Source organism: Phoxinus phoxinus, assembly GCF_949152265.1.
Source record: "Phoxinus phoxinus genome assembly, chromosome: 21".
NCBI lineage: Eukaryota > Metazoa > Chordata > Actinopteri > Cypriniformes > Leuciscidae > Phoxinus > Phoxinus phoxinus.
This window is the reverse complement of record NC_136896.1, coordinates 5,613,213-5,631,337: the sequence shown is the minus strand read 5'-3', so window position 1 is coordinate 5,631,337 and position 18,125 is coordinate 5,613,213. Positions and strand designations below refer to the sequence as shown.

The following is an 18,125-nucleotide window of genomic DNA, read 5'->3' as shown; positions in this document are numbered from 1 at the left end:
TTGGCAAGCATTTGCATGTAAATACGCATTTCCCACTCTTATCACTTTTTTGTGTTTGACAGTTTATGCTGAACGACTTCAACTTCTCATGACTGTGAAAAATAAGAGCAAGTGTTTCTTCTCAGAACCTAATGAGTGTCTGGGAAGACCGGTTAGCCTGATTTGTGTTTTATTTTTCCTGAACTTATTATCAGAGAGAGAGAGGAGGGGGGAGGGAGAGAGAGAGAGAGAGAGAGAGAGAGGGGGGGGGGGGCAGAGAGAGAGAGAGAGAAATATGTTCTCACTAATTCTGCGTGAATATCCGTGAGGTTTCTTCTAAGACGTATTGAGGACCCATCTTCACATGAATCCTTTTTGTGTAATTGATTGCTATTGTTATGCTAATTATATTTTTTAATTAGTATCACCTAACTTTCCCACTTCAAGTTATCACTGGAGTGATTGTTGAAATTTAGCTCTTTTGAAAATCTATCTTTTCTTTTTTCTTCCTCTATTCTCTTTCCTTTCATTCACTTCTGAATGTGCTGACATGCGACAATGAAGCGTTCTGATAATTAAGCTCTCTTTCTGATTTACGGTGCGCTCTAGATATTATGCAGATTGGGAAAAACAAAAGCTTTTTAAAGTTTCAACAACTTCTGCACAATCTTTGATTGATGCTCCCCCAGATGAGAGACATGCATATGATTAATTACACGTATTGGTATGATATAATTTGTGAACAATTTTACTGCTTTGACTGCATTCAAATGCATTTAACTTTAGATACAACCAGGGTTGAGCACTGTGCAGAGCGGAATAGAAAATACCTTCATTCAAATTGGAATGTATGAGATTAATTTGCATATTTGAATTAAAAAAAGAATTAAATTCATATAACAGCAGTAAAAATATATATAGTATGTGCATAAATAAATGTATATAACTTTATTATAATAAATTATATGTAATAAATTTTATCGTCATTCTAAATGACATTCAAATTCAAAATCAAAATCCTCTGTGTTATGTGGAAACAATAAAAAATGAGCCCATTTATAAAATTGTGGACAGTCATAGATTATCATAGAATAAATATTATCATAAAATCAGACTTTCAACTTTAGAGACACATTTTCTCCAAGATTGCCACAGCAACCCAGACAATATGAGTAGTCTGTTCTAACATTAAAGCTTGAGGGTAGGAGATCAGCAAAAAAATATGATAAAAAATAAAATGAAAAAATAAAAATAGGATTTAAGCAAAGCGAAAAACTGACAGAGAGACTACTGTGCAGAAAGAATTAGGTCAGGTTCATCTACCTGCAGGCTAACAGAGCAAATCACATCCTCAGAGTTCAAATCAAAGGAAATCTTTTAAGCGTGCTGAAATGTGAAGTCAATGACGAAACTGCAAAGTTTTCTGTCAGGAATAATTACATTATAAACTTCCAGATATGTATGCAAAAGTTTATATAGCACACAGGCTATCATTCTTTGTCACTCAATCTTCAGTTGCAGATAACATTGTGCTTTCTTCCACTAACTGAAAAACATAAACTGTTCTATATTGGAGAAAATAAGGCAATGCTCCTCCCCTTAACTTCTTAATTAACCATATTATGCAATATAATCAATATAGCCAAATACACCACCAAGGTCATTAACACACTCTTTGTATTCCAGAGATCCATATTATACTGTACATCTTTGTTTGACAGATTTTTGCCACTCTTTCTGTCTCCCTTAGTTGCACACTGACATGGATAAAGGGGATAGCGGAGTGAAATACACTCTCTCAGGCGATGGGGCTGGAACCATCTTCACCATCGACCAGACCACCGGGGACATACACGCTTTACGCAGTCTGGATCGGGAGGAGAAGCCTTACTACACGCTACGAGCGCAAGCGGTGGACATCGACAGCAACCGTCCACTGGAACCAGAGTCGGAGTTTGTCATCAAGGTGCAGGACATCAACGACAATGAGCCAAAGTTCCTGGAAGCCCCCTACACGGCTAGTGTACCTGAGATGTCACCTGTGGGTAAGAAGCCCGTTAAAATGGTTTCTTCTGCTGAAACACGGCTGGTGTTGGGTGCTAGGGGTTGGAATAGAGTCAGGAAAGCCCAGATTTTACCTTTATTTATGTTTAAACTATCAAGCTTCAAATTATCAATAAGTTAAACTATAAAGCTTCAATTCATCAATAAGTTAAACTATCAAGCTTCAATTCATCAATAAGTTAATGCGTTATGAACAAACAATTAGCAATATTTTTACAGCATTTTTATTCTAGGATAATGTTAATTTATAAAGAAAAAATAGTATCACATTTTATCATTTTTAAATTCATTCATTCATTCATTAATATGATTTATGTTTATAAATATTACATATAATTAATGTTTGTTCATGCTACATTAATGTGAACTAATGGTTGTGAAAATGGTAATAGTTCCCATAATTTTTTTACAAAATAGGGAACAATGCAAACAAATGTTGGAGCAAAAATGTAATAAAAATTAAATAAATACAATCAAATATTTTTTTTAAAGCCAGTCAATGAAGCATACGATTAAAATGATGATAGTGAGTGTTGGAAAATTGCCTTATTGAAGCTTAAACCATGTCTCAAACCAAAAGCGATGCGATAAGATTCCAGCGACAAGCAATTTGTTTGTCTAGTACACCATGGTCCACATGGTTATTGACAAAATCAATCAAAAAACCAGAGCCAATACGAACAGCGTATGGGCGGAGTCTATCTGCAAGCACACGGCACTCACAACGAAATGGATAAGTATACTGAGTAACTGATAAAAATACATACTGAGTAACTGAAACAATCTTTATCATAGATTGCACTTGTTTTTTTCACATTAAGTTCACAATTTAAACGTACTTGTTTCCTTCTTTAATTTATTTTCAAGATCTGAGGTAGGCTAAATTAAAAAATTTCATTTTCAGTAAAGGTCACGCAAAATGATATTTAAACTCACATTACATTTTCTTTTAATTAAATACAGCACATAATCAGTAACTGAGAGTGTCATATTTGTCATAATTATCATTTTCATACTCGCAGAAATAAACCGTTTCTAAAATAGAATCGTCACGTATTGCCTTCGCGGCGGGTTAGGACAAAAACTCATATCTTGTATCGCGTGTCGTGGCGTCGTATAAAAAAATGCTGGAGTAAAACTAAACAACTAAATTGAAAATTAAATTAAATTAAATATGGGTTTTTTAAATGCAATTTTAATCAATGGATGTCAAATAAACGACGCCTAAAGGTTATAAGGAATGAATGTAATGTAACATGTAATCCAAACAATGAATCCTAAAGGCTACACGGATGATCGCCACAGTATTACAGCGAGGGATGCTAGAGGTCATATATTACTCTTGTTATGAGTTTGCCAAATATTCATTGGTGTGGCAGAGGGGATCTAATCCAGACATTACTGTGTGCCGTCAGATAATGAGAAGTGCATGGGCTCCAAATCCCCACCAAACTGGATTACACAGCCCTAGTAGGATTTCTCATCTCACAGAGACCTTGATTGTATTACTGATTATTTCACCAAGGCATCTGCTCTGGGTGATGATGGCAGCAGGACCTTATTTTGTTACTGTCTCTGCTTCTCTAAAAAGGCTCGTCTCTTAAGCCGGCCAGAAGTTGTATTGATTTCCACACAGCCTAATCCAATCGCCGTAACTACTAGCAGATCAATGTAGCGCTATCCTCTTGCATTCATGGAACACATTGCAGAGCTTGTTAAAGTCATAATGGCCTCCATTATTTGGACAAATATTCTTAATCATGATGTCAAATATGATTGCAGACGATGCATCAATCCCTGAGGCCACGCTGGGGAGCTATGTAATATGACGCCACACTCGCTGCAAACATGATGGTCGATGAAATGCTGGTTCCTTTGTGTTATAGAACATTTAACTGGGTACTTCACTGATTTATAGTCTAAAGAAGAGACGAAAGCTTGTTTGTTAACCAGTTTAGATGGAAACATCAAGGGCCCACCGTTGTTGTTTGGACTCGCTGGATGCTATTGAAACATTTAATCTCAAAACTATTTGTGATTAGACTTCAATGATATTTGATCACAGATTTATTGCAGAAATGATACAGAGAAGCATCGTGTAACGCGTCTTTGCATTGACTTAACATTGAAATCACTCTCGCCTGACGCGCTATTCGCGTCCGGTGTGTAGGGACCGTAAGTAACTTTGCAGCATGTCAACGTATTATACTACTAACCTTAACCTAACAGACTACTAATACTTGAATGAGAGTTGATAAGAGTGTGCAAAGTTACTTTTAGTTAGTAGAATGTCTAAAGTGGACTGTGGAAATAAAGTGTTACCAATGTGGGACACAAACACACAACTAGGCAAAACAGAGCCTGTCAACTTGCCAACAATTTCACAGCTATTTTGACAGGTAAAACATGAAGCCGATAAATTCAAAGTTGCAACATTCCATGTGTTTCAAGCAGTCTTATATTTATAAGAATAAAATGTGTTTATGACAAATGAATACCTCAAATCATTACAATTACTAATATTGTATGCCTCTAACAATTCACAATTCAGCACCAACGATTTCCGAACAAAGAGTCTGAAAATCGTATTTTCATTTATTTCACTTTATTCAGGAATTCCATTCAGAGTTATTTGCATAGCACTTTTAATGAATGGTAATTTTGACAAAGTTGCTTTACAAACTTCAGGAATTGCCTGCAATAGTACAGCGCAGTAAACAGAAGCTGCATTTCTCTGGGACTCATAATCTTTTGTAGTCATGGGCCCCGAGAGAGATCAGTCTTAAAAATGGCCCTGAACGAAAGCATTCACTGACTATTTTAGGAAAAGCAAGACTTGGTGGAACTGTTCATGAATCTGTAAACATTTGAGAAGAGGTCTGTTGTGCTTTAGCATTGTGAAATAATGATATGCAAGAAAACAAGTCCTCTAAAAACATCACAAGGTTATCTTCAAATATTACAATTATGCTTTTGTCTTGATATCCTATATTTTTTGTATAATTTACACATGAAGAAATCACGTGATATATCATTCTTGATGAGCGTAAGGATAAAAAAACTGGAAATACAGAGTGCATGGAACGTTAAATTGCATCTTATGAAAGCTGATACTGTAAAACTGAAAATTACAGGAGATAAATCACTTGTTACAACATACCGGACATAATACCTCTGATGTTTTAACGAGTAATGAATGTTGAATAACGATAATCTGGGGCCGTCTGTGATCTTTGCCACGAAAGGGGTTAAATCGCCTTTCATCTGTAAAGCACAAAGCAAACAGTTTTGTTTCTAATTTGTTTTGAGCTTGATAGTTTAAAGAGATTTTCATCATGGGAAAGTCAAATATATATTCAGATAAACAAAAGAAATAAGAAAAGCTTTGCATGGCAAGAGGTAAAACACCAAGAGTAAAAGTCTGACATACAATTTGGTGTCGAGCTTAATAAACTACATGCCCTATCCAACACCAAAGCCCTTTTCATGTTGCTTCCCCTGAGGATGACAGATCAGGGTAATTCACTTTGAGATTGCCTTTTCCTTGATCTGAATGGCAACGGAATGAAATGAAACCCTCCCCTTCCCAGCTGAATCAAAGCTACTCATGATCTCAGATAGCGAAATGTGAATAGACCGATTTATAAGTGCACCATATAGTCCAACATTGAAGCTAGGCCTATTTTGCAGGCGTCTGTGTGATTTCTATTGTGGCTTCCGCCACCACAAAAGCATAACTGAGTCTTGCTGTTACACACAAACAAGAGAGGAGGATTCCTGCAATTCTGTCTTGTCAATGTGTCCATATTTCTTGACTTCAGATGTATTTTTCATCGGGTTACAGGATTTTGCTCTGACAGAAAGTCATTTTATTTTGGAGGTCACTTAAAGGAGGGGAACTGTGTAGGTTTTTAATGCTTTTCACCTCTTTATGTGGAGGCCAGAACAATCTGAAAGCATGTCGATGTGTGCTGAAAGAACTAAAAAAGAAAAAAAGAAAGAAAAAAAAGGTAATTGCATCAGCTGGTTGAAAAGGACTTCCATTGGGGAATGGCCTTGATTTACAATCTGTACAATTACTTCTTGGTTTCTTTTGTTTCTTTCTCTTCCAAGGCCTTCACGTTTCTTTCCTCATCTCAAACAGTACAGTGTGATAATTCATTCTACGTTGTGGTTTGAGTGTTTTCATGAAAGATTATGTAAAATCACAATTGACCTTATACTTCTTATGAAATATCCCTGTAGATATATACACAAACTACTGTATATATTTCCTAAATATATAAGCACAAGCAGTAGTATGATATGGATATAATCAGGGAACTATTCTAGAAGAACACACAATTGCTGCTAAATTGCGAGATGGTCAGAGTGCAGAATTCTGCTGCATTTCAGTAAAACACGGTGATTCAGCGGACCGTGACCATCAGTTCATTCTACAATACAGATGGTTTGTCATTTATTGGGCAATTTAAAAGTGCTGCCCTTTGTAATGTAAAAACTGCTATTGCAGACATATCGAAATACAGGGGAAAATCAGTACACAGTACTCGGTTTTATGTCAGCCCATCAGAACAAACGCATAATGATATAGGCCTGTTTTCGAGTCACGGTCAAGCCCCTATCCAATTTACCAAGGGCCGATCCATACAGTTATAACCTCGAACAAAGCACATCTATTCATGCAGTTTAACACAAATGAATATCCTCTGTCTGTTTGCAGGTACGTACGTGATGAAGGTGACGGCGACGGATGCAGACGACCCAACATACGGCAACAGTGCCCGGGTGGTGTACAGCATACTGCACGGCCAGCCGTACTTCTCCGTCGACCCCAAAACTGGTAAAGCACTCCGGAATATTTGAGAGAAAACATATGGAAAAATGTTTGCTACATTAAAAATGAAATTATTATTATAACAAACAAGTTCTGCTGCTTTGTTTGAGTAATAACAACAGGCTAGGCTCATTAATTTCACAGTTCACAGGTTCCAACATAATTACATTCATTGACCCTATTAGACAAATAAGCTCGGCAGTTTGATTTGATAATGTGGCCAGCCAAGAAAATGGATTTGTAACTCAAAATAAACTGCAATTCATTTTGAATAGCGGAACAGAAAGGGACATACTGTCAGCTAAACAGGCCTGAAAAGATATATGGTTATACAATCAAGTGCTACTTTACAGACCCCGATAGCCTCCAAGTTGAAAATAAAGTCAGCTTGGTAAGTGCAAATGGATTTTTCTGTTGTTTATATGGCTAGAAGAACTGTAGCATCATCAAATGATGCAGCAAACAAACTGCCTTTTATTTTCTGCCAGTGAATATTTTGTTATGCAATATTCAGGAGCATTTACTACAATGAATGTGAACCTACTAATGGGCGTCCTCTGCATTCAGTGAGCTGTAATATCCAATATCCAAAGCCCAAACCTGCAAGGAAAAGTTGATGCGCAGAGCGTGTGCGAGAATTTCACACTTGTATGTGTGTCAGTATGTTTACGGCCCTGTTGTACAAGTATGAAGCAAACAGGAATACATGAATACAAATATAATATCCTGATATCAGCGAACCCGCTGGGCTCAAAGGGTGAACAAATCAAATGACTAGTAAAGGAAGAAAAATCTGGTTTTGTCCCATGCAGGCCATAATAAAACCGACAGTAAACAAAAGCTGTGAGACGAGGGCGGGTGTAAAAGTCAGGGGGTAAAATGCATAACAGAATCAACCGAGTCGTGAGAGAAAAAGACTCAAGAAACACACACCTTAAAGGAATAGTTCAACCCAAAATGAAAGTGTGCTACCATGTAATCACCCCCATGTAGTTCCAATCCAGTGTTATTGTATTTTGTAATACAAAAGAAGATCTCAGGTAGTGTTTCTGCTTTCAATGCCAGAAAAATGCATGATGATGCAGTACATTATTTTTAGGTGAACTAATACTTTAATTACTGACACAAACCTCAAAAAGAGATCTGTCCATGCGAAACTTAAGTCAAAAAAACAAATCCTTATGTAACAGGTCTAGAGAATCCCATGTGACACACCTTTTTACATTTCATTTGAAACTGGTTTTGTATGAAGGTCTGTGCCCTTTTTAACTGCTCACCACCATATCTAATTCATCCTATGAAGTGCTCTCTTGATCTGGGAAAGCTTCTGGTGACGTTGGGAAATGCATTAGTTGTGCTTTATGGAAGAAAAGTGAGGAAAGGTGTTGCTACATTGGCTTTGTCGGCTTGTTAAGACTGTTAAGTATCAGAAGCTTTAGGACTGACCCCAATCTTTTACCCAGAGAAAAACACTTGAAGGTAAAAGTGTATATCACAGGTTCCGGGAAGGTTTTAACAGTTTGATGCCCAAGGAGAACACTTTTCATTTCTATGGTACTTTAGAAACCATCTGTGTGCTGGAACTTTAAAGAACCCAAGAGAGCTTTACCCTTTATTTTCAGCTGATTGCTAGAAGCAATAATGTATTCTGAAGGGGGTATAATATAGTATCAAAAGAATATACATTGCAAAGAGCCACATAGTCATATATTTTTCCCAGTGTTTGATCTTTGATGTACTATGTAGACATACTCTAATGGTCTAACGAAAGCATTTATGGACACTAAATGGCAAAAATAGTTATTTCAGAAATCATCATCGTAGTGGTAAAAACCATAAGCACTTTAACATATGGATGCACAAATTTACACAAAGACATATTCAATGTTCAGCAACTTGCAATATGAATGACAATATGAACTTATATGATCTTTCCATGCAAAGAAGCCAATCAAAACAAAAGTCATACAGAAGTATTAAAGCTATACATAAAAACAATCTGTGTAACTTTTATTCTGTAAAATAATAAGCTTCAGATTTATGCTTTTAAATCCTCCCAAAATTGGCCACAATTTCTTTCATATTAAGTGCCTCACCATAAACTTTTTCACTTATTATTTAAATTATTATCTTTGTGTTTATTAACATTACAGTGTATATCACTTCACATGTGTTGAACCCTGAATATTCCTCTAGTTCTAAAAGTCAGTGAAAAGGTTGAGAATGGTCAAGTACAGCAAAATCAGCCATTAATATAGACCGAGTTATTTTTAATATTTAATGTTTAGTTATGGAATCAGGGGCTAACAGGGTCATGCTAATTATCAAAAATCCTTGACCCATTGTTTGGATTCCACTCCACTGAGACACCATGTTCTATGGATTAAAACATGTTGGTTTAGGAACAAAAATGTAGGAAACATCAGCCAGGACATATCTATCAGGATGTGTACCTAAGCAGGATTAATTTATAATCCCCAAACACTAAATTGAACCCTAAAACAACACAAATGTAATGTGGGTAAGTCATCCTGAGAGGTTAATCGATTTTCAGAACACCAATAATAGCATAGAAATGACACTGCACCTTTAAGTTCAATTTGCTTCGGTTTCCTTTTCCACAATGCTACAGACTTCCATCCATTTGCTTTTTTTTTTACCGCTCTCAATCTCAATTGTGTCTGTTATTTTAGATTACCACTCACATCCCTTTCTCAGCTGGCCTCATTCTCAGGTCTAAACCCTATTCTTCTCCTCACCTTACCCTCTTTTCTGTAATCCGATTCTCTCCACACGCTGATACCTGCCTCTATTCACAGCCTCTTCATCTACGCTCTCTGTCTACCTCCCGATCCCTTTATCATCCTTTTCTCTGGTCTCTTCTTTCCATTAACACAGTCTTTCCATCTGTGCGCAGGTGTGATCAGGACAGCTCTACCCAACATGGACCGGGAGGTGAAGGAGCTGTATCAGGTTCTCATCCAGGCCAAAGACATGGGTGGCCAGTTAGGGGGTCTGGCAGGGACCACCACCATCAACATCACCCTGAGTGACGTCAATGACAACCCACCTAGGTTCTCCAAAAGTAAGACAATGGATGATTGATAAACTACCATCTCATGTAAACTCAAATCAGTCAAAAGTTTGGACACACCTGCTCATTCTTTTATTTTCAACATTTTAGATCAGGGGTGTCCAATCCTGCTCCTGTTGGGCCCGTGTCCTGCAAAGTTGAGCTCCAACCCCAATTAAACACACCTGAACCAGCTGACCAAGGTCTCACTAGGCATACTAAAAAAACTTCTGAGCAGGTGTGTGAGGCAAGTTGGAGATAAATTCTGCAGGACAGTGGCCCTTCAGGACAGACTTTGGACACCCCTGTTTTAGATTCATAATAAAGCCTTGCCTTCTAATGGTCTTGACTTTTTTAATCACAAAATTACTGGTCAAGAAGTTAGCAAGACATGCACAAATACTGTAGTTAAAGTTACTCTGCATTCAACTTGCAGACAACTTTTTACAGGATGAAGAGTCAGTGTTGTTCCATTTAATGTTGATGTCTTCAAATAGTTCATGAGTAGTTTAAAATGTCTCCCAGGTCGATTGAGCTTAACGTGAGACCAAATATTAACTAGGGTTCAAATCTGGACTCTATCCAGGCCTAAACATGAGCCTGATGGATTTGTTCTCAAGTCACCTCTCGGTTGTCTTTGCAAGTTGTGCAGGATAATTGTCTTTACCAATAACATCTGATAATTCCTCTTTAGATAACAACTTTTCATTTGTGGGAAGCAAGCCATTCTGCAATATTCTGCTGAACTCCAAAGCATTACATTACTTTTCATAGTGAAGCATCTCACCAATAGCAGCAGCTAAAAAAGCACAATGGCACTCTTCCTCCACGCTTCACTGTGGTAGAGATGCATTTATTATTATATTTCTCAGACACCGCTCGGGAACATCGCCATGCAACTCCTGTTTCAAATTATTTAGTGGCTAAAAATGTTAAACAAATAAAAATCTGTATTATTTAAGCTTGCTTAAACATCCTGGGAAGCTTTTTTTAACATTATGAGAAGAGTTCAGAAGTTTGCCATCTGCTCTTTTTAAAATATAAAATTTTAGTAGGCACGATTTATTCTGTCCACAAAACAATTTTAAAGCATTTATGCATAAACCTTTAGATCATAAGATTTTTTAAGATAATGAGAACCATAAACTCAGGCAAGTGTGTCTAAACCTTTCACTGGTAATGTAAATTTGTAGCATTTTCTTTTTAAATGCACATAGGAAAGCTTAAAAACTGAATTCATTCATAGAGAAAATTTATGCCAGCATTTCTTGAAAAATAAATAAATAATCTTGAATCTATAAATATTGTTTGGAAAAAACAGTAAATGCAGCATTTTAATAGCATCCCCAGAGAAGTAGTAGAAATAGAGACAAAAAAACTGCACACAAATATCATTGGTTTTTGAGTGTATCAACATGCTAAATTAGAATACATTAATGAGATTTTTAGCAATCAATCATAAAAATGAGAAAGCAGTCTTCAGCTTCTTCAACAGCCTCATATTTTATGCATTTACATACTTGTAGAACTTCCTTTGTTTATTTTTTTCCCACTGAAATAAACCCAAGCCTTTAAACAGGTGAATGTGAACAGGCTCCATTTGCGCTCAGAAATCGTGAAATAGAAATCATGTTGAGTTTCAGTGATGAGCACTGGTTTTCTCGCTGTGTAAATATTGGTAATACCCTGGGAGAGAAGTAGATTTCCATCTGCATGTCTCAGAGGATGGCACTATGATGACTGCTGCATTCTGGGCCGTCTCTCTCTCTCTCTCTCTCTCTGTTTGTTTTTTGGTGCACTGCACTAATGCATCTAATGACTTCTTAATTAGCTGAGGTGTTTATTTTGCGGGCATGGCCACCCAACACATTCGTTTTTACTAATCAGCATGATCTGTTTGTGCCTTCCGTGCATGTGTCTTCACTAGCATTGGGGTAACTAACTCAAAGTAGCCGTTCTACAAACTTAACTACAGTTTTAGTAGCGTGACATTAGCTCAGCTATTTTCACAGAGTAGCTTAGCCAAAAACAAGCATTTTTCCAACAAAAAGCACCCTACCTATGTCACTTTTCCTCCCAGGTGCATTGAGACAGTTATCAAACGCTCTTTCCAACAATAATGTTCTCTCTAGGGTTGCCAACTTGCGAAATTTGGCAAAGGAGGTGAAATACTGTGGCAGTATGGGTCGGTTGTGTCCTGCTCGCGCTCGGAAGTGAATAGCGACCAGCATCAGGCTTTAAAAATAAAGATGCAAAAGTAGCCTATCACAGAATGATCCCATGCAACGTGTCATATATGTTTTGGGGGTAGGCCTATATGATAGGGTTTTGTTAAAAAAATAAATTTGATGTATTCAAAGAGTATTCGAAAATTCTATGGCTATAACGAAATTTCAAGACTGAGAAAAACGCGACATGAAATACAATCCATGTACTTTCTTCTCTGAGGTGAATATATCCGTTGTGTTTGTCGAAACAAGTTATCAAGTTACAAGTTATCGCATTCACACGGACACATTTTTTGGGATTTCTAGGCGTTGTGTTTCATGTCACATTTTTATTCATTGGTACATTTTATTCCAAACAAGAAATTCAAAACTAGTTTTCAAAGCAGCTTCCCCAACATGTGCTGAAAAAAACTGATTTTGATTCTACAGGCATCTTCCATCTGCGTGTACCGGAGTCGTCGGCAGTCGGGTCAGCGGTTGGCCGAATTAAAGCTCATGATCTGGACATAGGGAAAAACGCGGAGGTGGAATACAACATCGTCCCTGGAGATGGAGGAGCCATGTTTGACATCACCACCAACGAGCACAATCAGGAGGGAATCATCATGCTCAAAAAGGTAAAGCCTTATTTACTGGACAATCTATTCGAACAACCAATACATACACAGGTTTAAAGCTCAGCGGTTGATTTGTATTATGGAGGTCACATTTTGTCATGCTTTACACTTGCCATACACTAATTAGAATTGTCCCTCAGTTTTATCAAAAGTTAGTGCACTTGGTTACCAGGAGGGATGAGATGAAATATGAGGCGTATTTTGTGTGAAGAAAACTGAAAAATCAAGGCTCTTGTGAAATTTCCAATTAAGCTGTAATTTTGTCGAATTGTGCAAAAAATATGTGCAAAACATTTATTATGCCAATTTTCAACCCTAAGGTTCTACATGCTGCCATGAAGTCACACAATAGAACAGAAACGCACAAAAGCTTGACTTTTAAATACAGAAACATTAATATGCAGTACATGTAAAATGTCCTCCCTCCAGGCAAGAGTCCATCAGAGTTGCCATAGTCCTTCAACGCTGTGTCGTGACTCAACCACGCTGAAAATGACAGAGAGCCCATCATTCATACAACCGCAACCGCATTATCAAAACATCACTCAAACATCACTGTTAAGAGCACTTTGAGGTAATTGTGTCTGACATTAAGGACTCCCCCAAAGGTAAACTCGAACATTCAGCGCGGCTGGAGAGTGCGCAAGGTGACTTTCTTTGATTTGAATTGAGCTGAGTACTTAAATACTGGCAGCGTGACAGGACTTATTATTGCGGCACACATCTCTTTATACTACCTCTATTGTCTCCGCCTAGTGGAATGAGAACAGCCTCGTCAATAAAAACAGCTGGTGTAATATTACTGAAACTGCACTGCGTTGATCTCTTTAAGTGTTAGTGGAGATATATGAGGGTGGGGAGCACTAACTGTGTCCATATGCCTCCCTCTAAATGCACACAGCATGCATGAAAATAACACAGCCAGCAATCCCCACACACTCCACACAATACTTTCTAGACACCATCTATCACGTACACACTGCTTTAGAAGTGACAGGAGTGTTTATGTGCCGGATTGAAACAGTGGTTGTCTAAGTGCAATGTTTTACCTGGTTTTGAAGCTGTGAACAAGAACCATTTGTCTATAGGGACATTTTTAAATAACTGTTTTCTTTTTTAAAGTTTCAAAATTTAATTCATTTATGTGATGCAAAGCTGAATTTTCAGCATCAATACTCCAGTCTTCAGTCACATGATCTTTCAGAAATCATTCTAATGTGCTGATTTGCTGCTCACAAAATATGTATTATTAATATCAATGTTGAAAATGGTTCTGCTGATTAATATTCTTGTGGAAACCATGTTACTTTTATTCAGGATTCTTTGATTGATTTAATATTCAATAGAACAGGATTTATTTCAAATACTTCTTGTAACATCAAATTTTTTTGTTCCCTTCAATCAATCAAATGAATGGGTCCTTTTGAATATGAATAAAAATTCTTGACATGAAAATGTTGAACAGTATAGTATAAAAAACTGAATAATAAAAAATAAAAAAATAATAATAAGTTTGTAGACAAACTTTAAGTTGGCTTGAAAACGACATAGCCAGAAAGTTTGAAGTAGTTTTAAAAGCTTGAAGTTTGAAGGTTTTCAGATTGAAATAGTAAAATATCTCATTGACCCATCGGTTTTGGTGCAATATTGCATCAAGGAATAAAACACCACAGTCTTATTAAACAGCATCATGATTTCATTTTACCTGCATGCCTGCCATCTTTTCCAGAAAACAGAGATGACTAAGTTACCTCCAGGAATAGAGCATTGCACCATTCCCAAGGGTCCTCATAAAATCTGACACATTCGCACTCAGAGTTGCAAACACTTCACTTATAAAACCGTTGAAGCTATAAATGGTTTCGTTGTGATTTGAAATTTTCTTTGTCAACACGTGGCATAAAGAATCACATGGGATATGGAGGCAGAGCTAAGAAAGTGTGTCATAAAACAACAGGCAAGCATCAAGTGATGCAATCAAAACAGCTGGAACATGAGTGTCAGGTCTATCATGATCAATCGCCCGCTTTTGCCCGCCAACGTCTCCCTGAGTTGCACACAGGATACGTCATAGTCACTGATTCAAAGACAAAGGGAACTTTGCTCGCTTGATGAATCAGAATGAAGACTGCAATAATATATGTCCTTACATTACAGGTAATATGACTGTTTATAGTGTACAATGGTGAAATTGTCTAGAGAAAGAGATTTAGCGACTATAACCTTTACATCATAAAGCTCAACGGCAGCTGTACAAATGAAGGTCCTGCATTACAATTTAAAAAGCCCATCACTTGTTTGTTTACTCTAAAATGTGCATTTGCTGGCCCAAACTGAAAAAAATAGTTGTCCATGAAATAAATAATAAACAAGTAAACAAACAAATGATGGGCTTTTAAAATTTTGTATATATATATTAAAAAAAAAAATATATATATATATATATATATAATACTGGAAATGGAATGCTGTAAACATACTTTAAAAAACACAAGTTGAATGGTAAATTACTTTAGGTCTTGTGTGTGCACTTTCCACGGCAACCGTTTCCACATCAAAACATCAGCATCTCAGTTACCATAGAAATATAGATTATTGAGCAGCGGCCTCACAGCACTAAAGGCTAAATCTATACTATATCAGCATGCTTTTTGTTCTTCTCCTTTTCTTTTCCAGTGCACAACCTTTTTTCCCCCCTTTGAGGCGTAAAGAGATAGCATTATGATTTTGTTCTCTACACTTATCTGACAGTCCACTAACAGTTTCCAGCGCTTTGTCTATATTCTTGGGGGTTCAAGACACCAATTACAGGTGTGGAAAACAGAAATTAGTGCAGTTCGTTTCTCTCTGTACAGCTGAGAGAGATTGGGAGAGTTATTGTGGGCATGTATTGTCTCTGTTTACCCCGCAGTATGACTGTGTGTCGTGCCAACACCGAGACAGAATGATGCATTCTCCTCAATAGGAGGTCCAGGCAGCAATCCTGCCAGTGTGGAGATGCTGTCTCTTTCTCCACAGCGAAAGAATTGAAGCATGTGCCCATGTGAGGTGAAGAGGTTTCTGTTTTTGGTTTGTTTTTTTCCCCTTTGTGTCTGAGAAGTGCTTTTGTGCACATGTGTGCTGTTTATGCGCTCGATAGCAATGAGGCATGGTGACCCCTCTGTGATTTGGAACAGTGGGCAGAACAGGAATAAGCGTTTACTGCAGTTTAACAACAGTACATGAACAGACTAACACAAACACACAATGGGAATGTTCCGGATGCTATTCTACCTACTGTTTTGAAAGAATAAGAATATAAAAATAAGCGGTGTGTGTGCTGTGTACGAGATGCTGTGCACGGTGTGCAAATTTATTTTGAAATAAGCAAATTTCATCCTACATTTGCTAAAATATGCAGTACTATTAGAGTATGACACTGTATTCCACCATGTAATATAATGCTGAATTAAACATGCAACACCAGTCAAGGTAAATACTGTAGCATGCTACTGTTTAACATGTTTGTCATTGCTAATCGCATATAGTTTAAGATGATATTTTAATGCAGTGTGCAGTAAGTCTTGCCAACATTGCTAAATGTTTATTTTTATTTTGTAATTTAATTTTGGCTTGCCATGGTTTATGGTGATGCGGATTATAATTTGTACAATTAAATACCAGCGGTACTGGTGCGAAAATTTATATTTGGTAAAAGTTGGAAAGTACAGAATGGAAGCCCATTTCCACCACATATGAAAAAAACAATAATGGTAAATGGACTGCATTTATATAGCGCTTTCATAGACCCAATGGCCACCAAAGCGCTTTACATTTTGCCTCACATTCACCCATTCACACACCGACGGCGGTGTCAGCCATAAAAGGCACTATCCAGCTTGTCGGAAGCAGCAGGGGTTAGGTGTTTTGCTCATGAACACCTCGACACTTGGTCAAGTGGAACCGGGGATTGGACCACCAACCTTCTGGTTTGTAGACAACCTACATGAACCACTGAGCCACTGCCGCCCACAATGCTTTGTACCAAATAATGCTTTGGTAGATCCTAATTATAACATTAAAAGTCAACTGTATTGAATAATAAGTCATACTTATGACAAAAAATATTGACTTACGTCAACAATGACCTTTTATATCATAATGAAGTTTTTTTTTTTTTTTCTTATGTGACAGAAGTAGGCTTCCAGCTGTTTTAGGATAGGAAACAGTTCTTATTTCTTATATTATAAGGACAATTATTGCATATCCCTATTTAGCGTCCAACCAGTGGTATTGCCAGTATAGCCAATTTGAATTCGAATAACACACCAGCATGTATTCATTATACATGAATACACCATTATAATTACACTAAAAAGTGTTTTACTCAATATTGCACAATATATAAAATTTGCTTGGAAAAAGTTTCATTCTGTTCCATATTTTCGACCAAACTGCCACTGTTACCAAGTAGATACAATTTTGTTTAATCAATTCAAGAAATACAAATGCCATCTTAAATAACCAAGGCATGTTTTCCCAATAATTTAAAGATGCTGCTAACTGCAAAGCCAATGGGTGGAGCTTGACATCCAGCTCCCCCTCTCTGGACATAATGGGTGGAGCTTGACATCCAGCTCCCCCTCTCTGGACATAATGGGTGGAGCTTGAAGGTCTAGACACACCCTAACCCTATCCCTAAACCTAATGAGGTCAAGCTACACCCGCTAGGTCCACAGAGATAGAGCTGGACTTGGTCAAACTTCACTCATGACAACCAGGAGAAGCTGGATACTTAGATACTTTTGGAGCTTATACCACTTGATATTGGCAGCAATAATAATAGGAAAAATGCAGTAGAGACGTTCGTGATCACTTTGGATGGTGCTAATGAATTATTGAATCGGTATTGAGTCAACTCACTGAAACAGACAGGCTGAATCCAGAACCTTATACTACTCTTATTATTTTTAATATATCGTTCTATGGCAGAAATACTGTAGTAGTAAGCTTGTATGTGGTTCCAAATTCAGCAACTACATCTATTCAGATAAAGGTGCGATTTTGCTTGTAAAAAGCAAACGTAAGCTGAAGACTTCTATAGCGGGGCTTTGGCTGAATGGTGCTCTGTCTCTGTGCCGGCCGACTGAATGAGATGTATTTGTGTGTGTGTGTCTGTGTGTTGAGAGGATCATCAAGGCTTAAGGATTCTGAGTGATTACCTGCTCTACTGTCAGCTTGAACATGGGCAGCACAGGAGATCATGAAAATGTTTAGACAACCTCTAGGCTAAAGTAGCGATTAAAGCAAACAATAGGCCCCGCCGGTCCCACTACAATCGTGCGAAA

The 18,125-nt window shown here is 37.3% G+C and overlaps 1 protein-coding gene across 1 annotated transcript in view; it reads left to right on the top strand.

The window, feature by feature from the left end:
• The window catches only part of cdh12b (cadherin 12b), a 128,311-nt gene that overhangs the window by 72,941 nt on the left and 37,245 nt on the right, over nucleotides 1–18,125 (top strand). The window contains 4 exon segments of the mRNA XM_079595684.1: nucleotides 1,730–2,024; nucleotides 6,767–6,886; nucleotides 9,798–9,965; nucleotides 12,611–12,798. Of these exon segments, the coding sequence (XP_079451810.1) occupies nucleotides 1,730–2,024; nucleotides 6,767–6,886; nucleotides 9,798–9,965; nucleotides 12,611–12,798 (771 nt within the window).